The sequence below is a fragment of the Vigna unguiculata genome, chromosome 7 (assembly GCF_037176805.1).
Source record: "Vigna unguiculata cultivar grain cowpea cultivar isolate G323 ecotype 2 chromosome 7, ASM3717680v1, whole genome shotgun sequence".
Taxonomy (NCBI): domain Eukaryota; kingdom Viridiplantae; phylum Streptophyta; class Magnoliopsida; order Fabales; family Fabaceae; genus Vigna; species Vigna unguiculata.
Genome location: NC_140798.1, coordinates 30145258 through 30170014, shown reverse-complemented (window position 1 = coordinate 30170014; position 24757 = coordinate 30145258). Strand labels below are relative to the sequence as shown.

General features: G+C 30.0%; 2 protein-coding genes across 2 annotated transcripts; one reads left to right on the top strand and one right to left on the bottom strand.

Annotated features, from left to right (window-relative positions):
• The first annotated feature begins 380 nt into the window (after window positions 1–380).
• LOC114192198 (putative galacturonosyltransferase-like 7) lies at window positions 381–2270 on the top strand. The gene has a single exon (XM_028081837.2). The coding sequence runs from the start codon at window positions 894–896 to the stop codon at window positions 1974–1976; it is 1083 nt and encodes a 360-aa protein (XP_027937638.2). The 5' UTR covers window positions 381–893; the 3' UTR covers window positions 1977–2270.
• Window positions 2271–21230: 18960 nt separating this feature from the next.
• Window positions 21231–24208, bottom strand: LOC114192764 (uncharacterized). Its single transcript, XM_028082574.2, has 6 exons — window positions 23823–24208; window positions 23405–23607; window positions 22265–22385; window positions 22104–22189; window positions 21925–22016; window positions 21231–21821 (listed from the first exon to the last, which is right to left on the bottom strand). The coding sequence occupies exons 1-6, from the start codon at window positions 24060–24062 to the stop codon at window positions 21577–21579; spliced, it is 987 nt and encodes a 328-aa protein (XP_027938375.2). The 5' UTR covers window positions 24063–24208; the 3' UTR covers window positions 21231–21576.
• Between the last annotated feature and the right edge of the window lie 549 nt (window positions 24209–24757).

Genomic DNA, 24757 nt, shown 5'->3' with positions numbered 1-24757 from the left:
CATAAAGAGGTGATGAAATAAAAAAAATGTCAATATTAATCGATGTTCATGAAATTTCTGTGTTTGAAAGGCTAGAAGGAGTTATTAAAATTTATAGTTTTATTTGGTCATGATTTATTTTAAGAATAAGATGACATTTTGAATATAAATAATAAATACGTAAAACGTGGCGTGAGAGTATAGTGAGTTAGGATAGAACAGAGGGACAGCTGGTCCTTGGACAGAAACAACAGCTCAAGGGATTATTTTCCATTTCCATTTCATTAATGAGGGATGAAAAAATTTCTAATTTTATCATTAAAAAATGAATAAAATAGCATTATTATTATTATTGTAAAAAAGAATTATAAAATGTGAACTCTTAAAAGGTATAATTGTGTTCTGGGGCCGTGAAAGATTTCTATGGTGGAAATTGTGATCTCAAAGGCTAAGCTAAGCTAAGCTGGAAAGAAAGAAAAAAAAAGCCCACCTGTGAGTGTGCCAGAGAGAGTGTGTGTTCATTTCTCTCTCTTTCTCTCTCCCCTGTGTACTGCTCCGTCCGTGCTGCTGCAGCAGCAGCAACGTGCTTAACCCGTTTGTTTCGAATTCCAATATTGTTAAAATTATTATTGTTATCAGAGAAAAGGAACATTGGTTGAAGAGAATCTGAGGGGAGGGAGGAAGGAAAGAGAAGCAGAGAAGCAGAAGAAGGGAGGAAGAGGAAACAGTGCGCACCTTAGCATGGATTCCTCTCCGTCGTCTTCTCTCTCCTCGCTCGCTTCGACCCCACGGCATCATCCACTCTCCAATTGAGAAAGGCACCGATTCCCATTCCCATCCCCACTCTGCCTCACATAAACCCAACCCTAACTTCCATCTTCTTCACCCATTTCAATTGCAACACTCACAAGGAGATGTTGTGGCTCATGAGATTCTCGGGCTTTTTCTCCGCCGCAATGCTCCTCATTCTCCTCTCCCCATCCCTCCAATCCTTCCACCCCGCCGAAGCCATCCGCTCCTCCCACCTCGACGCCGTCCTCCGCCTCCCGCTCCAGACGCCGCCACTCTCCTTCCGCCGCGCCGCCCCATTCCGCAATGCCGACAAATGCTCCAATCGGACCTCCATTCCCGAGAACACCAGCGTCTGCGATCCCTCCCTAGTCCACGTTGCCATCACTCTCGACGTCGAATACCTCCGCGGCTCCATCGCCGCCGTCCATTCCATCCTCCAACACTCCCAGTGCCCGGAGAACATCTTCTTCCACTTCCTCGTCTCCGAGACCAATCTACAATCCCTTGTCAAATCCACCTTCCCGCAATTGAACTTCAAGGTCTATTACTTCGATCCGGAGATCGTGCGCAACCTGATCTCCACCTCGGTCCGCCAAGCCCTAGAGCAACCCCTCAACTACGCCAGAAATTACCTCGCGGATCTTCTCGAGAGCTGCGTGGGGAGGGTTATATATCTAGATTCGGATCTAGTTGTGGTGGACGACATTGCGAAACTGTGGAGCACCAGTTTAGGTTCTAGAACAATCGGCGCGCCTGAGTACTGTCACGCGAACTTCACCAAGTACTTCACGGCGGGGTTTTGGTCGGACGCGCGGTTCGCAGGCGCGTTCGTGGGGAGAAGGCCGTGCTACTTCAACACGGGTGTTATGGTGATAGATCTGGTGCGGTGGCGGAAGCACGGTTACAGTAGGAGGATAGAGAGGTGGATGGAGATCCAGAAGAGCGACCGGATCTACGAACTGGGTTCTCTGCCGCCGTTTCTGCTGGTGTTCGCGGGACACGTGTGGCCCATTGAGCACAGGTGGAATCAGCACGGGTTGGGTGGCGATAACGTGAAGGGGAGTTGCCGGGACCTTCACGCTGGGCCTGTGAGTCTGTTGCATTGGTCCGGAAGTGGCAAGCCCTGGCTCCGATTGGACTCCAGACGGCCCTGTCCACTAGACGCACTTTGGGCTCCTTATGATTTGTACGGACACTCTCAGTGATTAAGGCAGGGTAGTCGCCGGTAAATTCCCTCCACTGTTTTGTTACTTCTCTTCATTTAATTTAATTCTCATTTCGGTCTATTTTTTCTATTATTATTTTGTTCCCTCTTCTCTGCTCCTCTCCTCTCTTCTCCTCTCCTCACTGTGAACAAACAGATCAGATATTTTTACTTCACCCATTTTTATTAGACTTCGTTTCTCAGGCCATTTGTATTCTACATACACTATCTTCTATTTTGTGGTTTTTGCTCTGAAAATAAATAAGATAAAATAAAGAAGCGGGTGGTTCTTTAATTTCTTCTTGTGCGTTCTTAAAGTTGAGCAATGGTATTTAGCTTATGTTGCCTTTCAGTAATGTTGGGATGATACTGTCCCGTGCCCAATTGAACTGAGTGGGAACTGGGAATTGAAGAGGAGAGCACTAATTTTGCTTTTTTGTAATGCGTTGATTTAAATCGCTGTAACAGTCGTTACTTCGTACTATTAATTTTGATTGATTTGTTTGATGGGTGGTGTGGTGTCTATCTGTCTGGTTCACGTTTGATTATTTTTGGGAATTTGCTTAGTTCATGAGACACTGATTGTGTTAATCAGCTAATCGGTACAAGCCGAACTACGGATTTAGTACCTGAGTTAGTGAGGTTGGTGGGTAGCGGTAGCCCATGTGCAAATATTGCGTTTGTCCTTTTAAATATTTTGAAATACCATGTGTGTTTGTACTGGGAAATTGGTGCCGCAATTCTGGTGGCTAGTGGGAACAAAGATAAGAGAAGCTGAACTGTTGTAGTTACTTGTAGTAGTTAATAACATGGTAAGAGGAGGTGGAGGAAAACACGTATATTGGTGTGTGGCTAGGTTTAGTTGGCACGTTTACTGTGAGAGAAGCCAAAATGAAGAGAAAGGGTGGTTTGAGATAGGGGGAGGGGTATCTTTGCCGGCAGCAGTAGCCAAATGAGAGATGAAAACTATCCAATGAGTTTGTGGATTGCGTTGCCAACTAAGCTTAAAGCTGAGCTCGCGGAATCTCTGAGGAAAGCAGTGCTTCGGTGGCTACGGCGGAACACTTGGTACGGTTGGTCTCTCACTTTGTCCTTTTCGCCGCACGTATGTTTTCCACTCCTTTCTGTTATCTTCTCTCTTCTGATCATGTAATTTTATTCCAAAGATAAACTCGTTCGAAGAGTTAGTATTAGGAGTGCACAGGTAAGATATTAATCGGTTGAACAAATCATAGTTGATTGTAAGTAGTCCGCATGATGAGAGGGTGAAGAGGGACCGAATCCTCACACGCCCATGGGAGTCTTCCGTCTAGTTCTGGGCTCCATGTGGTAGTTACGTATTTTTTAATTCTATTCTTATTTCTTCAAATATTATTCAAGAACAGAATAGAAGACGCCATTGTGATCGGTTAGAATGGGGTCTATCAATTGAGTGTTTTGTCACAATTATATAATTTGAAGTAGGTTGGGAATAATCCTATCCAAATTATGCGTATGTGAGCAACGCCTTTGGCTTTTAGCATTGCTAGCCTAGCTGGGCTATATTAAACTTGGATTGTGAATTAAATTATGGAAAAAAGTTCTATTGTCGGGTTTAAGTTAATATACTTGGATTAGGACGTAGCAACAGAATGCTTGGGCCTATGGTATATTATATGGGCAAATGGTGAAGGATCAATATTTATTCACTGACACGTTTCTGCCAATTATTATAATAAAGAAATAATTTAATAGTATTTCTATAGAGGGTTCTAGAAATATGAAGTGTAGGACAGAGATGAGGCGAAGCCAAAGACAGGCATAGCCTCAATTGATTATTTAGATATATACGGTGTTCTAACTGAATACTTTGAATTCCAAGAATTTATTATTATTATTATTTATTTATTTTTGCCTTTTAGCCCTTGCAATGGTTTCATATGCATGAAACGAACTAAAATGAATATTGTTTGAAAGAAGTGGTTGTGACCAACATATGAGTGGGTAAAAGTAGGTTATTCATGCGGTTGGAATTGGAACCGGGTTCTTTTTTCAATATGAATAAGCTGCTCTTTCTGTGGATTTATTGGATACCAGTAGAAGTTGAGAATGCAAGGTGATGGTCACAATGTGTGTCAAAATGGCAAGATTTCTGACGGCTCTTTCTGGGTGTGAGAAGTTGGACGAGGTTGAGCTATAGCCAATTTTAATTCACTGGTCCCCATCTCTTTGTGGTGTCGTTGTTCTTAGTTTTAGTTTTCCATCTTCCTTCAGAAGCCCTATCATATATCATAGGATGATATTTAAAATAGTAAATTAACAATTATATAAAATTATAAAACTCAAATTAAAGGATATATTTTACACGTCATCTCTCAAGTAAGTCCTTGTCTCAAAGTCCAATTGGGTGTCAAAGGAAGTTCCCCAATCATTGCGTGCCCAGAATAAAATTAACTTCTTCAGATAAATAATTAGGTAAGATGTCCATGATTGAACCTTGTATGTCTGAGCTTTATAAACTCTTTCAACTGAACATTCACTCCCGAATCTTATCTTTTTTATCATACATCTCTATATATAATTAATTACTTTAATTACTTCTTTTGAAACTTAGAAATAGATCTTCTCGATTAGAAATTGATAATCCCTCATTTGTTTTTTATTATTTAATTGGTTAATTCTTTTTATTATTAAGATGTGATCATTTTTAAAAGATTTGGATAATGGTTAAGATATAACTATTAGATGTCAATCAATATTGAATAAACTTAATACCGATCGAAAATGGGACAATTAATGTGGAGTTGGATAAAAAACTTATTAAAAAACTTATGATAAGTAATGATGAGACTATGCTAATTATACTCGTATAAGTACTGATAAATCATTTTTGGTACAAGAAGCATCGTTCGCTATGTGTGTGAAGCAGAGAAATGGAGGTGAATGATAATTGGTGTTGTGTGTTTTTCTAATAACTGTGTGAATGGTGGAAGATGAAGGTGGTTGTGTTAGAGGGGTGATGATGAAGGGTGGAGTATGGTAATGATTGGAGGTGGAGATGGAGAACGAAAGTGTGATGTTGAATTTGTGGATGGAGGTGAAAAGGGAAAAGAATGTGACTGGATGATAAAATGAGAAAGGAAAAAAACAATGTGTAATTTAAAAAAGGACACGTGTCCAAAAACAAATGGCTGATGTTGCTCACCTTTGCTTCATATACTTCGACAAAAATTTAATAAGATGAAACTTTGAACTAAAGACTAAAACCAAAGATTTGATAAATAAAACTTTGAACTAAAGACTAAAATCAAGATCGCATTATAATGTAAAAATAAAAAATAGTTAATCCTTTATATATTATTTATTTAATTAAATGAGAATATTTGATCCTCAATTTTTATTAAAAAGTATATAATATTATTAATACATTTTTCTATGAAAATTCCATATAGAATGTATGATTTACCTATAAGTTCTTAACAACAAGTTGTCATAATTAATTTTAATATTACAAACCTATTTTAACAGAAGAAGTAGTTAATTTTGACATTGTTGACGAATAATTTTGTCATTAATATCTATATTGTAAAAAATCGTCAGTAAAATTGCATATATATATATATATATATATATATTTTTTATACTTCAAATAGACTTCTCCACCAGTGAAGTCTAAGTAGAAAGAGTCTATTTGTAATTTCATTGAAAATGTTGATTAATATTTTGTATATTTACTGGTGTATTTACAATCCTAGGTAATTTTGACATCATTTATCGATAATATTTACATAATAAAAAATGCATTAGTAAAGTTGTGTGTTTTCTGTTATACAACCAATTAGGACCTCCATCGATAAGGTTCAAGACAAAACTAATTAGTGAATAAGTCCATTACAAATAAAGATTTTGTAACTAATAAACAACTCTTGTTTTTCTTTGCCACACAGATCCAAAACAAAAATTACCCAAATTAAAGATCCTTAATAGCAACAACACATCAACTAGTATCACAACCAAGAATTTCTTCCATCTTCCTTCACAATTCATCTTTTTCCTCCACAAATAAACACATTTGTTTTGGTCAGTTGAGTGTTCATTATTTCTTTTTCAGTTTCTCTTTTCACTCGTTGTTTCCTCATATCTTTATTCACATTCGTTTTTACATTCCCTTCTTCATCAAATTAATTGATTTAATTTTTTCTTATGTTCCATTTAAATCTCCGTTGGTAATGAATATGTTTGAAAAACTTCTCAATGCTTTCCATTTTGAATTGTTTTCCTTTGCTATTGGAGATTGCAATGTTTGTTGTAGGCATTAGTTTGATTTTTTTTTTTTAATGCATGATTGTTGCTGATGGATAGATTCTGCATTTTTATTTTCTATTTTATGTAAATGTATAACATTAATTTTTATGAAAACGAGGGGGATGAAATTACGTAGATGGTGAAAACCTACACCAGAGTTTTACTGATGAAATATTTTGTCTATAATTTGTTTGTCGAAAATCACCACGTGAAAGTAACAAGTATTTTGTAGTCATTACTTATTAATTAATCTATTTTTTTTCATCGATAAAATTTACTTACATGCGTTTTTTTTCATGGATTTTAGTCCGTTCATATTCCATTCAAAAATATAATTAATAATAAAAGTCATCATTATGGATGAATTTTGAGCGTCAATAATATTATTTTTTTTGTAATATTTTACTATTCAATAACATAAACTCTTAGTTTATTATTAGCACAAAATTTATATTCTTTTTATTATCTTTGACTCTTAGTTTATTTTCAAGAATCTTTGTTTTACTAAAAAAAAATTATAAGTTAACGGTTTGACTTTTTTAATATCTTTCAAAATTATTCGAATCTTCAAGATATTTTCCCTTCCCTACCAATTTCTATTTCATGTTTTCAAAAAAGACAATCATCAATTTCATCAAATCAACAAACTTGATTAGTTTTTGTTTTCTATAATTATTTTATTGATATGTATGTAATTATAATTTTTTTCTATATTTGACATTAAAGAATAAAAATATATATTATTTTGACATTAAATCTTTGATAATATGATGTTTAGTTTTTCATAATTTCTTATTTTTTAAAATTATTTCAATAATATTTAAACAAGTCATATAGGATATCTGTTATCCAATGATAATGAAAATGAGGTTGAAAAAAAAAAACATTATAATCCTAAAATACCGAGAGGGACACACGCCTATTTATTAATTTTTTTGGGAAGGTCTAGAATTAAGCTCCTTTACAATCTTTAAATTCCTCTTATTCTTTAATAAAACATGTTAACATCTTACATGATCAAGAGAATAGTCTAGATAAAGTTCTTAAATGTGTAATCATGTCTGATTATAAAGAAGATTTAAGGATGTTTTCTTTATTTCCTTTATTAGAATCACTAATTGGCCTTAGTACTTAGTATATATAAACATATATATATATATATATATATATATATATATATATATATATATATATATTATACGGATTTTGTGATATAAGAAAAATATGTCGCTATATAATTCTATTAATGAACATATGAACAACTCATATATGTATAACTAAGATATATACTAACAAATTTCAAGTACAGGATAACCAACCTATTTTCTCTATCTTTACTCAAAGAATTTAAAAAGCCTTTAAATATATTAATTTAACACAAAATACTCTGATTCAATTTTTATAATCACTCTTATCTTCATATTTATTTATTTTTTAACCTTTAACTTGAATGTCAAGAAATTTTCTTTACACTATATACACTTGAAAGTATTTACTATTTAGAGACAAGAGAAAAATGATTTGTACCTATTCTAAAAAGAATCACTCAATTTTCATATAGAACCACTTAAAAGATTTGTACTTATTTTCATATATATTTTGATAATAATGATTTTCACATGTTAAAAGGAATTCTATTTAATAGTCTTTTAACTATTCTCTGATCATTATATTGATTATTTTTTAGGTTTTTTAATCAATTTCTTTATATTAAAATAGTAAAAACATTTAACTAGTTATGAAAGTTGGAAAAGAAAGAAGTTTGTAGGAGATGAGCAAACTTTTTTGGTTACGGTCTTCACATAAGCACTGGGTTGGTTGGGGAAAAACTTTGTTACGCTTTTTCTGAATAGTAAAAAAATAAGGAAAAAAAGGTAATAAAAACGTGATATAGAAATAAAGTAAAACAAAATATGTATTATTGATGGACAAAAAGAAGAAAAAATGTATGAAAAATTCTGTATTTTTACTTAGATGAACGACTTTGTTCCCTTTATTTAGATAAGAAAAAGGAAATCACTGATGATAGTATGAGATAATTCCAATCTCATAGTTAAATGGAGAGTTTGTCATCCATAATAATTTTACATGACTCAAGCAAGTAATTTTTCATGGAAGATACTTATTATCTCTGTCTCTACGGGAAAAAGAAAAAGGAAGAAAAAAAGAGGATTTATCATCTTTTGTCTTTTTGCAAGATGTTAGTATTCATATTTTAGAAATCTTTACTTTTATTTCCATTTTACATTTTTATGTATTGTACTTTAGTTCAATTGAATTCTACACCTCACATATCTATTTAAAATATCACCCTTAAAATATGGAACATGAAAAATAAACTTATTCAAAATTGAGGATTAGACTAAAATAGGAGAATATAGTTGTAAATAAAATGAAATAACTTAAGGAAGACTAAAATTTCAATTTATTTCAGATAAAAAATGAAAACAATACTGGTCTTGAAAAAAAATTTATTATGCTCGTTGTTTATGTTATGTGCCTTACCAAAAGAGTTATATTTTTTTTTTCTACTTTAACTCTGTCTTTATCCATTGCTTTCCATCTCACTTTTTTTTTTTCTTTCTCTCTATCTATATTAATTAGGCTTATAAATTGACGAATGTATTAAAAAAATGACAACCCTTAGAATCTATAGAAGTTTTAAGAGAAAATAGAAAAATAAGTAACGTGTGCATATGTATGAAAATGAAAGTACAAAAATTCATTTATTTTGCATACCAAACTTATCCAACGCGTTTGAAACGTGGACTTAGTAAACTTGACCTTAAAACAAATCATATATATTAATCCCTTACCTACTCATATTTTCATTGGAGAAAACTTTTTCTTTCAATATATTGCCAAGCACATCATCAAACCAGACACATATTTTAGAGAGAAAAATGTAAATAGATATATGTTATAACATCCCATAATGATCTAGCTTTATAAAAAAAAACAAACAAATTAGATGTTTTCTTGTCTTAGAAATTAGATACTTCCTTCTCTCCTTCTCTTGTTATACATACATATATATATATATATATATATATATATATATATATATATATATATATATATATATCAACAAATAATATTATAAATAAATATAGTAGAGTACTTATGGGATACTCTAACCTTTTTACAAACTATATGTACATGGTGACCAGTGGCGGATCTTGACCAAGAGTTCTGGAGGGGCCAAAGTAATATAATGATTTGATCATTTGATTGGATCATTAGTATAACGCTTCAAATAATTACGCTTCTATAAAACAATGAAGAAGTATAATTTATCTCATTTTCATTTTTCACATATAGTTTTTTTTATCTCATGAGCCTTTTATAACTTTTACAAAATGAATCTATTATCTTATTGTTCATCGATATAATTTTTTTTAATATATTAAAAAATAATTTACCATAATCTAATAAAAGATTGGGAGACATAATTATTAGAAAAAAAAATATATTATAATCAAGTCACAATTAAAAATCGATTATAAAAAACACATAATACATATTTTTTTGCTTCTATAATCATAAAAAATGAGTATACAAAAGGCTCATGAGATAAAAAATAATTTTAATAATTATTAAACTAATATTTCATTATCAAGTCAAACAAGAAAGACTTACATTTTTTTTCTTCGAGAAATGAAGGAAACAAATGAGAAATAAGAGAAAAATAATAAATATCTGTTTGACTTCATTTCTTCTTCAAAAAAAAAAAAAAAAAGAGAGTAAGAGATGAGTACAATTTTGTAAAAAATAAGAAGGCAATGGCAGAAAAAAATTAAAAAATATCTTAATAAATGCTTGATTTAATTACTTGGTTAGTGTTTCTAAAATGTCAAGTTAGCCCTCCAGTTTTTTAGTCTCAATTTAATTCCATTTTTTAGTCGAAATTTGATAAATTTAGACGAAAACAGAAACCAAAAGAGTAATTAAACCTAAATATTTTTATTTTTTATTAAATTTGATTTTATGTTTTATTATTTATTAACATTAAATGTTGTATTTTATAAAAGAAATAAAAAGAGATAATTTAATTTATATCAATTTTTAAAATATTCTATCTATAATTTTAATTTCAAAATTTTAAAAAATTTCAAAATAATATATATAGTTTTAACAAAAATTAGAAAATATTGGGGGGGCCATGGCCCCTCCCTGCTACACTAATGCTCCGCCACTGATGGTGACCCTCTTCATAAGAAGTGCAAAGAGTTCAAAACAAAGAACCATATCAAAATAATAATTTTTGACATGGGCAAATAATATTTATAAATCTACACATGAGTCATTACCCACCTTTGATACATAGGTGTAGCAAACATGAACCTTAGTTACATGAGTGTTCTATTTGATAAATGAGGTTTATCCAAATTAGAGTTTTCTTTCAATACTCCGAGTACAATGAAGAGAATCAAAGCCTCAATCAAAACCTCAACTTGTTGATGTATAAATTTTCCCTTTCATGAATCTTAGTTTTTTCAATACTTGCATATATTCCCTTTATACATTAATTGAAAGCTCTAATGGATGGTATTTTCAATGTCCCTGTAATGGTACTTCCTTCCTTCGCTTAGACAGATCTAAATCTGGCCACCATAAAACCTAACATATATAGAAGTTAACAATTCATAAAGAATTTAAGCACGCATAAGGAAAAATATACTATAAGAAAAGTTAACATTAAGAATTTACGTTTCATCCACGTCTATGCTTCCACTTGGGCTAAAACAAAAAGTTATTCTTAGTATATCTTAAAGATTACCTCATTCCTTTATTTCCATATTTTCTCGATGATTGCTAAGCACATTCCTTTTTGTATGACATTTTGGTTATTGTTCATATTAAGGATATGGAAATGCTAAAAATTAGCCACGGTTGATTGTGATGCACCAAGGTCCCTCCCATCCATCTATCACACATGTTCCATACACTTTGGGCAATCCTGCATGTAAAGAAAAGGTGTGTCACGCTCTCCTCATGAGCTAAGCATAGGCCGCACAAATTATTTTGTAATTGCACCCCCTTACAAGTAAATTATTCTTTGTTGGTAGCTTATCTAGTAGAACCCTCCAACCTAGATGAAATGCCTTTGGAATTACCTTAGCACTCCATAACATTCCGAATACACTACACTCTTCCCCCTAAGTTGCCTTACAAGATGTTATAAGCTTATTTAACAGAGAAAACACCATCAATGTCCCCTTTCCAAACTCAGGTATCTAGGCTTCCTTTCTTAAATTTCTTACCATTAATAATTTGAAGAAGATTTTGCTCTTGAGATATTTCCCATTAAAATCTACTTATCCTCCATGTTAGGTCCCATACCAAAATACTTTCACCTCAATCCCTTACCTCTCAAATAGTATTATCCTTATAGTTAGAGATCATATATAGCCTAGGGAACCTTCGACATAGTAGTTCATCCTCTACCCAATAGTCCTTCCAAAAATTTACTTTATTCCCTTTTTCCTATGCTCCAATTAATGTAGTTATCGAACCAAGTGCCTTGCGAAGAACTTCCACATACTTTGCTTAGATCTTTTCACCATCATGAATCCATCATGGATATGTTCTTTTCACACAAGTTTCTCCATGACCCATACTTTGACTTGAGTACCTCTTTCCACACACCTTGGTCATTCATTCCTAATCTCCATTTCCATTGAAGTTTTTTATGTCTCTTACACCCAACTCTCCTTTCATCCTTAGGTTTACATAAGTTGTCCCACCTGATCCAAACTATCTTTCTATCCTCAGAACCCTAACCCCATAGGAAGTTCCTTGAATTTTTATGAGTTCCTTACACACAATATTTGGAGCTTTGAAGGACAAAAAATATAGTGGTAAAGCTGAAATTACAGATTTTAGGAGGCATACTTGTCCAACAAAAGAAAATTGTTTTCCTTTCCACCTAGAAATCTTGTTTCTTACTTTATTTACCATAACTTTCCAAAATTACTTAATGCCTAGGTACTCAAACGGTATCTTCATGTATTTGTAGTTTAAAATCTTTGAGAAATTTTGTATCAATTCCTTATTCAATCCCATCCCACCAGTTTTAGATTTGAAAAAGTTAACCCTTAGCTTAGACACCAATTCAAAGTTTCTTAAGATAACTTCTATTACCCATATATTTTTAGTTCTTACACATTACTTACAAAAAGGGTTTCATTTGCAAACTATAGAAGCCCTACACCAATTTCCTTGTTGCCCACTCTAACGCCATGGTATATAGGTTCTTCATATAAATGGTGCCATATTATTTACAAGATTTTAAGGATAAGATATATTATTTACAAGATATTGCGTGGAAAGATAAGCTTCAGAAAATGAGTAATATTTCCAAAATAACAAAAAAAAAGTGATTTTTTTTTAAATTTTATTCTATAAAAAAGAAATTTGGTGTAAAAAATATCTTATATTCTACTTGACATATACTATTAGAAGAAAAATTTAATGAGATTTTTAAATATCTTATATCCTACTTGATGTTTATCAATAAGTAGCACAAGGTCGTAAAATAAGATGTTACATGTTCTAAAAATTGAAAATTCTAATTCAATAAAATATTGTAATTTATATCCTTAATCATGAGAATAATAGCACTTTTTTTAAAATAAGAATATATTGTGACGATAAAAGAGTTAATCATATTGACCATGGTATATACAAAACTAAGGTAAATTACAAGTGTGTTTAACTCATTTATATACTTGTATTGTATGAGACCGAAATGATGTGTTAGCCTAATATAACATTGTCTCTCGGTTGATAACATATCAACTCGGTAGTAATAACATTTTGGCAGTAGTAACACCATATACTTAGATCATATCGGTTTCACATAATAAGATTAACACAAATAATCAAGGGTTGAATGAACAAAATAAGTTAGTAAAATCCTAAGATTACCTAGGAGACATCTTGATGAGGTAATATTTATGCATTAATATTTATGCATTCAATATTTCATTTATGGCTTTGCTTACACTAATATTTGGTTTGAGCATCGGAGTATTATTGTAGTCACACTCGTGTCTCAGATGTAGAGGTACTTGAATTGGAGGGAAACATCTTGATCACTTGTGTAAGGTGGCTTGATAGAACTCTGATTGAAGGAGAAATCATAATAAAGGAGTATTTTTAGTGGATGTGTATTGGGTGTGTATAGGTCTTGTAAGAGCAATACTTTAACTATTTCTATAAAGGAAATTTTATTTTTGACATGATTTTTAAAATTTAAAATTTAAAAACTATTTTAAAATATAACTTTTCGTATATTGATCCTTAAATTAACAAATAAAACAAAAAATCAACCATTTAACTGTTTCAAATTATTTTTATTTTTCTAGATAATTTTTTAAAGCTCTACATCACAATAAATTATAATTGAAAAAAAAAATAGAGTGAATATTTTTTAGGTTTTATTATTTTCTTTTCTTCTAATTTCATATTTTAGTAAATTTTAATACATAAATGAATTGAAAAGAAAAGGTAAAGAATGATATTATATAGTTGAACTTTAGCATGTATAACCCTGGTATAAGAATTTATTTTATCTTCTAAAATTCATAAGAAAACGTATACATGAATATAAATTATATTACATTGAAAATTCCTAATAAATGGATATTTTAAATGTGTAAAATTATATTTTAGATTTATGATAAATAATTAATATTATGATAAAGGTTTATTTTAAACGTGTAATACATTCTTTTAAAAGTATTGAAATACGATTTAAAATAACAATAAACATGAAAAATGAAAATATCCTTAAATATGTTATTGTTGAAGAAAAAAAAAATACTTTCGTTGAAGAACGACTTCTAAAATTTATCGTTTTCAATATAATTATTCTATTCTAGTTTATATGCATTGGGAAATTCAAGTATAACTTAGTAGAGGAAATTGTCATTATATAGCGGATCTTGAAAATTTTATAATGACTGCTGTATATATGGTTTCAGAGTCTGGAACGGTCATCATTAGAGGAAGGAAAATAAAAAATGTTGTCAATAAAATACATGATATACTTTAAAAATGTTATTAATATATTTTAAAATATTAAAATGAGTTCATCATTATATTTTGAAAAGAGAACTATTCGAAAAAAACAAAGTGAAGTTACGAAATGGAGAAGAGGGGTTTGAAACCTTTACAGCTATAAACCATGGTGTGACTTAATTTGGGGTACACGAGGGGACCATACAAAGTCCCACATGCTCGAATGAGATGAAAATTTATTTGGTTTTTATTTTTGGGGTTTGGGACCTATCTTTTCTTAGGTTTTATGACAGACATGAATGCTTTTATCAACTCAACTTAATTTGCAGTCGATGGACATATAAATGCATGCACAACTTTCCTCACCCAATTTCTGCACCTTTTAACTTCATCTATTCAATCATCATTTCCATATCGATAATCTTCATATATCTTATGTTTTTGTTACAAACTCCATTGATCAAGTTGTTGAATTCTTCCAAACGCAATCTAACTTTTCTTGTTTCTTCTTCAATTCTTATCTGTCATCACAGAACTTCACAGAACTTGGGTGGCGGGACCTTGTTTGGTATCTGCTGATGTAACAGTGATAAGATGGAACCACGTTCAGAAATCTATCAAAATAGTCCCAAAATCTTGGTTTTTTTTTTTTTTTTTCTAGTGTATCCAAATAAAACACTAATTATTTGTATATAATTTTAAAAATTACAACTAAAATGTAGTTTTAATGGAAGAGATGGGAAAGGAGACAATAGACTTTATTCCAAAAATAAAAAATAAAACAGCTTTTAGGAAAAACAAGGAAGGTTGTCGCCTTCAGGACTATGATCCATACAATTTATAGAAGTCCTAAGACTGATGAATCAATTTACTGTGTCTGAATCTATATATGTACTGTTAAAGTGGAATGGTAAGTAACTTATGAATGCTTAATGTAGAGAGTAGTGTTATAGATAAAAGTTTTCCTCAAAATATTTAACAAAAATATTATTGTGGTGGCGGCTACTTGTTGTGATAACGGTCTTCTTGGTTTATGATTATTCTTAAAAATTCTGAAAACAATGTGAGTGATGATATTTCAGTTCCACCTAACACAGCCTAACTCAATACAAGCTCCGGTGTCCACTTTTTTCTTTTTAGGAAAATTATTGAATGGAGAATTTATTCGTACAACTGGTGATGCCAAAAGCCTAAAAGCAAAATCTTGTTGCAAATTTCCTTATCCACTCATTTTAGTCATAATATTACATGTATAGTATTTTACGAACTCAATATTTTATACTTTTTAAAGCATGGGATATGAGTTTAATGAGTAAATATTATTATTCCCCTGAAGCATCAGCAAATAGCTGTAAAGAAATATGTTATTTCACGATATATATATATATATATATATATATATATATGAAATTTTCGTTTTAAATAAGAAAAAATAGATAATATTAAAATATAAATTTTAATCTGATATATACTTTAATTTAATTCACGTATTCATATCCGATACATATTTATTTTTGATATTTTATCAATACTTATCAATAAAATATCTAATCTATAAAACTATATTATTTTTATAATAACAATAATTTATAAATTTTATATCGACAACTTTTATATATGTTTTTAATTTAAATTTATATAATAATAATTATATATTTATTGTATTTTTAAAAATTATTATTTAATTTTATATATACATATATTATATATTATGAATCATATTTTATTATTTTTAAAATAAATATATCAACGTATAGCACGTGTTATATTTGTATGGAACAAATGTATGATATATGTAGATTCAACAAATCTCACATTGTTGAAAAAGTATTTATATGTGTATATTTATATATTACAAATACCTAAAAGAATCTATTTTTCTGATGAAGAAAAACATCTAAAAAATTTATATTTTTTTTCTATTTTTGTCACAATATCGTTAATTATAATCATTTAATGATTATCTCTTTAAAAATTTTATTTTGTGATTTATTGATATTTGCACATTATCACATCTAGTGAGAAATTTATACATAACTCGGAAAACGTGTTCCTAAAGTTACTGTTAAATCAACGAACTTATTGGTGTACACCATTACAACATAAACATTCGCAAATGTATTTTTTTTATTCTGATGATTTAAGAATGTATTCTTACATTCTAAAATAACTATTAAAAATTTAGGTGCATATTTATACTTCTAAATGGTCATTACATATATATTTTTTTATATTTTAAATTTAGTGTATATATTATTTATACTTCTAAATGATGATTTCAGAATGTATTTTTACATTCGAAAATAACTATTCCAAAATTAGGTACATATTTATACTTCTAAATGGTCATTACAATATTTTTTTTTTATATTTTAAAATTTAGAATATATATTATTTATCCATACCATTATACAAATGATAATTTTTTTGGTGTCATTTTTTAAATGAAAATTTTCATCCTTTAATAAATGAAAAATATTTTTTCTTTATTTTAAAATAACTAAATGAATCATCTTCTTAGAAATGACTGTTGTATAAATTTTTTAATACCATTTCTACAAAATTATATATATTTTTACATTATATTATTTTCATAATTTTTGAATTAATTACTCATAAAAATAATAAAATTATAAATATGTTTTGGAATCAGCATTCCAGAATTAAAATATAATCGATAATAGACATTTTGGAAAATGGGTTCGTCGAAGCCCAACTACAAGCCAAGATCCACATAGATTAAACAATGCCCGTACAAAGACCCAACAAAACATTAAGCTCTCAGCTATGCTAGGACAAAGCAAAAAAGAAAATGCCTTTTGTAAGTAAATTTTTTTTATTATTGAAGATTTTAACTTTTTTTTTTATTATAAACACATACCTAATTAATGTGTCACTCAGAATATTATTTTGAGATGTATTATTTCTTTTAAATTTTTAGATATTAATATCTTTAGTTTTTAAAATAAACCGTTAATGATAAATGACCGTATAAATCAAACAATAATTACATAATAAATTTCATAAATACGATTAATGAATGCGTAATAATCATTTAATGAACATGTGAATTCAAATATTCATCGATAACACCTTTAAAACCCACTGTATCTCTTCAAATTTCGCATAAAAACTTGCTAATTACTTTAAAATTTAGGTTTTTTTCGCATGAAATCTTACAAAAGTTAATAATTAAATGTAAAATTAAAAAAAAGTTATTTAGAAGACAAAAATACTCTCAAGTATTATATATGTTATTTGATGCACACCATTAAAAAATAATAAAATAATTATATTTTAATGTTATTAAAAGTTACTAGAATGTACTGATAATATAAAAGATCAACAAAATTCATAAAGATCAACAGAAATACAAATTGTGAGAAAAGAAGAAATGAAGAATAAGAAAGTCACAAGAACCTAGGTCAATTTTTTTCTAATTCTCTCTACGGATAGAAGAAGAACGAATGAATCAAAGAAGAAGAGTCTTTCTTACTTCTTTTTAAAAATCCATTTTTATTGAAACAAAAATCCTAAGAAGTAAAAGAACCTAGGTCTCATGACACTTCTTCATCAATGTTGTCGAGTTCCACTAAATTTGCTCAACGCTAGTCCTTTTCTGATTGATTCTGTTCAACACCACTTCGCTCGAGACCTCGAAGCGCCATGGTTCAGGAGTGGTTTTCTTCCTTCCTGTTTACGCTAGTATTAAAAAAAAAAAATTAAATAACCACCTCTCGAACATCCATCTTTCTACCATGATAATGCTTTAGAAAAGTTTATCACTTTTTACTATTTTATTTTTATAATATATTAATTAATAAACATAATTTGTATAATTTATGTTAAAATATTATTATTCATTTACACAATTTATTATTAGTGTAAACACAGGCACGATCAGCCTGTGTATGCATTTTTTAAATATGTGTGATATTATATTAGTAGGTAATAATATTATAATGTTATTAAGTTAATATATAAAATAAAATTATATTTATTAAAAATAAAGTGAAACTATTGATAAATAGGAAAAAGAAAGACGATTTTATAAGCTTGTGAAAATAATGATCAATTTTATAAATTTAATAAATAATTACATTTTAAAGGTAAAATTGGAATTTTGAAAAGGGGACACTAAAGAGGAAATCCTCTTTATATATTGTTATAGATAATTAAATGCAAAAAAGTTTAAATTGATAGAAAAACTAAAAAACAATAGTGTTAAACATTTAAAAAGTTAAAAAAAATAATTAAAATATTAGTTAAATAATAAAATAACTATATTTTAATGTTGCCAAAAAATTTTGTGATTTTTTTTTTAAGAACTAAAGTTCGTAATTTTCAAACATTTTAAGTCTTCGTCGTATTTCAAACTTTGAAAGAAACAAACTTCAAGTGGAGAGAGTGCTTTAAGGATATTTTTTTTCTTTATAAAATCTACTATATGAATTTATAACATAATTAATTAACAAACTTAATTGTTCTAGTTTTCAATGTAAAAATGATGAAATCAACAATCCTTAATTATATTTTAATGGTGCCCCTTGACACTGGTTAGTATTCTCCTAAAATTTATATCATTATATAAAAATAGAGAATGCTGACCAGTGCCCTTACAACACTAGTTAAGAAATAATTAATGCGTATTGCTGAAATAATTAAATCTATTAATTAAAATATTATAAATGCATATAACAAATTTATAAAGACGTCTTTTGAAAATTTGAAGCAACCTTGATGCAAAATAAACACTTTAAAATTTTTAAGGTATCTACTAAAAGATTAGGTAATTAAACATTTTTTATATCGCTAAATTTATGTATTTACAATTAATAATTTCAAATATTGAAATATTGTTTGTTTTTTTTAATATAGGGGATCTTGTTGGAAAGGGCTATTAAGTTAAACAAAAGAAATTGATACTTTAATTTATTTTTGTCAACTTTTAACTAATAAAGATTTTCATATTAAATGAATTTTTTCTTGCAAATTTTTTAAAAAACTTTGCAAGAAAAGATTTTTTTCTACTATTTTTTTCTAGGAATCTTAATTGGCAGTTAATTTTTTCATGTGTAATTATTTTCTAAAAAATTATAAAATTCATAAGTATTTTCAACAAATTTTGTTGTAAAAAGTATTTTATACAAAATATTTTGCAAAAAATTTGAGAGCAATTTCCTACAATTTTTTTTCATAACAAAATTTACAAACATTTCCTACAAAAAATATTTCAGAACAAAATTGATAGGAAATATGAATTTTTTTAATAGTGATGTTTAACACTATTTTTTGTTGGTTTTTATATTAATTTAAGCTTTTTTATGTTTAATTATATTTTAATTTTTAACAATATTAAAATATAATTTTTTTATTATTTAAAAGTGTTTAACTTTTATGGGTAAATACTAAATAAAATATTAAACAAAATTGTATAACACTTAAGAACATTTTTGTTCTTTAAATAAAATAAAATTATATTAATAATTATTAGGTCAAATTTTATTTATTAACACAATTAACTATAAACTTTTACAAGGCCCTATAAAAATATTCTTATATATATATATATATATATATATATATAATTTTATAATTCTTTAAAAAAATAAAAATTTAAATATGAAGTAGAAATTGTTTGTCCGTTTTGAATTTTTCAACTTAAATCTTTTAAAATTAAAACTCGTTGGAAAATCTTTTAGACGAAGTAGTTTTTCCATTGTAAGTAATTAACTAAATTTAAAAAAATAAATTATACAATTTAAAATATAAAGTAATAAAATAATTTATGTTAACAAGGATAAAGTTAAAAAGAAATCTATACACTAAAACATAACTCAGTTACCTTTATTAATAAGTATATATTAAAAAAACAGAACAATACAAAGTATCATGTACTAAAAATTATTTTATTTAAAAGTATTTTTTTTTGGTATATATTCATTTATTTTATAATTTTTGATAAATAGGTATAAAATATAAACTTATTGTTATTTGAATTTATTTTAAATATTTATAGAAAAACATTTTTTTCGTAAATTGCTTGTTTCTAATAAGCTAAGAAATAATAAAAACCACGTGTTATCAAACCAAATAAATCGTTGATTAAAATAATGTTTGTCTAACAAAAATCTCTTCTTTTTTTTTATTAAAGGAATACTTTTATTCAATGAGTCATTTTACTAGTTTTTCATTTGACTCGAAATTATTCTTCTTTTTACCTTTCAAAATTTGTGTACTACATTAACCTATAAAAATTGGGAAAAAAAAAACAGCATATGCATAAAGATAGGATAGAGGAAGGTAAGAGGTCATTCATTAAATTATAAATTATTAAATAAATATAAATAAAAAAAGACTTGGCTAATAAGCAAAACAGTCATTGTGTCTTTTTTTCTCTGAAGTTTTTAATCTTTTAGTTTTGGTAATGATTGCTTATACTTGTAAGAACTTATTTTAAAAATAGTTTGGGCAAAGTCTCTTTCGAAAGAAACAGAAAGGGTTAAAAATATGATGGGGGAAAACATCCCTTTCGTTAAACTTTAAATCAGAATAAAAAATCAGAGGATGTGCCCAACAATGGCTACATAGCTTTTCACTTTTCCACTGAATCACTTTTTGGATCTTCAGAGTGGTGGTCCACCACCTCCACAATGTCGATGTTTCTTCTGAGCCTAAGAGGGACTTGTCTTAGCTGCATGTGTAGCTGCACGAGTGGTTTGAAGTTACAATCATGAGATTATGCAGCTACTATTTTGAGAGAGACTATACTACAGAATATTAGATTCTCGTTTTACTCTTTATGCCCCTTTGACCACTAAGAAAAACCGTGTCCAGATACTGACTATGAGTGTATTATAGAAAATGAAGAGAACGAGTTTTTTTTTTTTTTTTCAAATTATCAATAAAACAGAGAAAATAGACAAGATATAGTTTTATCCTCATTCCCGAATCAAAATTTTGAATTGCCCCTAACAAGGAAAAACACAAATATACTGCACTTCTTTCATGTCTTACTCTTATGGCATACAAATTCCTACTGCATATAGCATTTCTCGGGACTTTAATATAGTCCAATCATAAACAACGTGTCTGTAAATCACTACTAAACTCAAGATGTTGTCATCGCAACTCTTGTAGACAGACCGAAAATAACACAGCTAAGCTAAGACTGAATGTAGTTAGTAAGAATGTTTTGGCATATCAATTCAGTTTCATCTCGATGCTACACTCTCTATGCAGGAGCTTCTCTGACTCTGAGTATGTGGAAGAATATTTTGAATTTTTCGTCATTATCTGTACAGGGTACTGCGGCTAACAAAGTACAGGTAATCTGGGTGGTTCGCCTGCAAATTATGTAGCCAGTCAGTAGCAGCTTCCAATAGAGACTCCACTTTGTGCCATTCAGAGTCTCTACGAGGAGCTAGCATTGAGCCTCTCAACTTATAAGCGGCAAGGCCAAAAGTGGGAAGAGATATATTTAAGGATCCATCGTCATCACGGACCTTCCTGCTACAAAACTCCGGTTGGTTTTTCCCTGAGAAATATAAGGCGATACCAAATCAGGTACAATTGTTGGGAACTTCACTACTTGCGTGCTTGAAATGGTCAGAAACTAAGAAGGAAAGAGAGAAGCATACTTTTTGAGTCAGCTGACAGGGAATGGTAGGTCAGGAAAGATGCATCCACCCTCTTCATTGATGATACCACTGGTATTTTATATATTGGATACCTGGCCGAAGTTCAATTTGTCAAGAGGACAATGAAGAGTTTAGTGATAACTTAAATGACAACAGCAGATGAACTTTTTGACACCTACCAGGCCACAGAAAACCAACTAGAAGGTGATATATCGCAGCTTCTATAATTCTTGAGTGAAGGAAACTCAGAAGCAAGAATGGAAACCTGAGAGGAAAAGGAAATTGTTAGTGTTCAAGCCAAGGGAAATTTGAATAGGTAGATCTGAAACGACAGACTTGCCTTATCATGTAAAGGAGGCCGAATATGTGGCAGAGCTCCCTCGAAGAATTCATAGACAAGCTGCTCAGCTGAGCAGTTTGTCTCCTGAGAAGACTCGGAGCTACTGTCCTCTTCAAGTCTCCTGCACAGTTTTATTCCCCCAGTTAAGATGCTAATAACCAGGCATCATGTTAAACGTCGTAATGGTGGTGCCATGATGATGTCTTGTTGTCAAAGAAGTAATGTAAAACAATATCATGAACTAGAAGCATAATTTGGTTGGGAGCAAGTTAAATAGTGGAAGGAATATCCGTCCTTCTGCAAGAAATTTACGAAATCACGAAGAACTGACACATAAAATGAGAGTGAACTGTGAAAGCACAAAACAAAATTTACTAGAGAGTTTCCCAAAATCTATAATCCATCAAATAAACAGGGAATAAGACATAAGCAATCGAAAATATAGTGCTCATGTGTATAAAATGATTGTCCTGCAGTCTTTCATGTGACACTTTCAGGTCAATGTGCAAACACTTGAGCAAACTTCACAATCGAGCAATACCATACGAATGTAAACAATGAAAGATGCAAATAGAAAGATCCATTAAAAGTTTAGTCAATCAACTTTTAACACCTAAAACTAAATACCATAATTCTAAACAAATAACCATTTAACTAACCAAATTGCTTCAGGGAAGGTAGAATGAGTGAACTGATAAGTTACAACTTGGTTGGCAATAAATGGTCATCACCAAGATGACATTTTGGTATAAATTAGTGTGAGGCATTGGTACAAGTCAAGCAGCACTTCAAGCATAAAAGGCCATGAAAACTATAGCTGTTGTGGTGCTGGATTACTCCTGCCAAAACGATATGAATCACAGAAAATCACAAAATCCATCCAACCAACCAAGCATGAACCTTTGGTTCTCAGCATTTTGTTAAATCAGACAGAAAAAACGGTAAGAAATCAGTATGAAACACAACAGTTCCATGATCAGAGTCAGAAAATAGAGCAAAACAGAAGCAGGAAATCAGTAAAAATCAATTTTGACAAAAACTGAAAGAAAAGTTTGATGTCACGCAAAACCAATGAACAGAGTTATGACAAAGGGACAAATTATAAGCATTGGTGAAGCAAAATGGAGATAAACAAACAACCTCTCAGCATATAACTGAATTGCAGAGAGGGAGGGCGCATAGTATATTTTTGTCTCCTCCTCTCCGTCATGGCTTACTGGCACCTCTACACCGTAAGCGCTCCATTCTCTATAGGATTCCCACAGATCCTCGAGCACAATATATAGGCGTCCACTGCTATTGTTGGTACTCGAGTAACCAGTTCCGCGTCCCTTCATTTTGGGCTATACAATCCAAAGCCAAGGCACAGAAGTTAGCAAATGAAGTGACAAAAATAAACAATTAAAAACGATTTCAATTATGTGCAATTTTATTTTTCAAAATAAGAAGAAGAACAGTTAAAAAACATTGGAAAAGCATCATGAAACTTGAAAGTCAATAGCCTAAGGAACAAGGAACACAAATGAAAGCATGTGAATTAAACGATTAGATTGAAGACCTGGCAGGAGGAGTGAGCAGGGACGGAGGGTGTGAATGCGTCCAAAAGACGATCCAGATTACTGAGACAGACAGAGGTGGACAATGCCGGTTCGTAAGAACCGGTTTGCAAATCCGGTTGGACCGAGTGAGAGTTGAACTGTTTCTGCTGCTCTCGCTGCAGTTTTCGGAAAACCGGAGGACTGTAGAAACGGTCGAAAGCGGTGGTCCTGTTGGAAGAAGAACCAGTGCAGTTGGACATTGTGGAGATACGAAAGGGGAGCGAAAGGATCAGAGAATTTTTGCGGAAAAATAATTGTGAAGGAGGGATAGGTTTGTGGATGATGAATTGATGTGTGAAATGGTGAAGAATTGCGAGGTTTGGATTTGGGCAGAAGAAGCAGTGAAGTAAAGTGAAAGAGCAAGGGACTGTGTTTAAGTAGTGATTGATATGATGAGGGTCGTAACATGAACGAGAAAGATGACGGATTGGACTAGAACTCAACAGTGTGTTATTCTTATAATAATTACTATTTTATTATTATTATTACATTATTTGTTATTATTATTATATAATTTTAAAAGTTAAGGAAAATTTAGAATCAGGTAGACCATTGTAGAACGTTGTGGATGTCTTTTTTTGTAATATATATTTGACAAATTAATATAAACTTATTTATATGATCATCTGAAATTTATATTTATTGTAATTCATACCACTAAATTTTTCTTCTAACTCTGGTAACAAACTAACAATTATGGTTATTTCCCCTCAAATTTTAGCATATGTATACTTTGTATGAAGTTATAAAGGTTGATTTTGATTTTTTTTATCCTGTGGGTTAGAGTTGTTATAATAGATTATTTCTCTGACCGATGTGGTCCACCATAATTTAGTGGAGTAGACTAAATTAATTAAAAAAAATATAATCTTTTTATTCAATCTAACATTTTTTA

Bases quoted from the DNA above. Each gene is read 5' to 3' on its own strand.
- LOC114192198 (XM_028081837.2), top strand. From the start codon at position 894: ATGTTGTGGCTCATGAGATTCTCGGGCTTTTTCTCCGCCGCAATGCTC.
- LOC114192764 (XM_028082574.2), bottom strand. From the start codon at position 24,062: ATGTCCAACTGCACTGGTTCTTCTTCCAACAGGACCACCGCTTTCGAC. The intron at 22,386-23,404 runs GTTGTTTGTTTA...AAAACTGTGCAG, and splicing joins ATTCAGTTATATGCTGAGAG to GAGACTTGAAGAGGACAGTA. The intron at 21,822-21,924 runs GTATGCTTCTCT...TATATTTCTCAG, and splicing joins CCTGTCAGCTGACTCAAAAA to GGAAAAACCAACCGGAGTTT.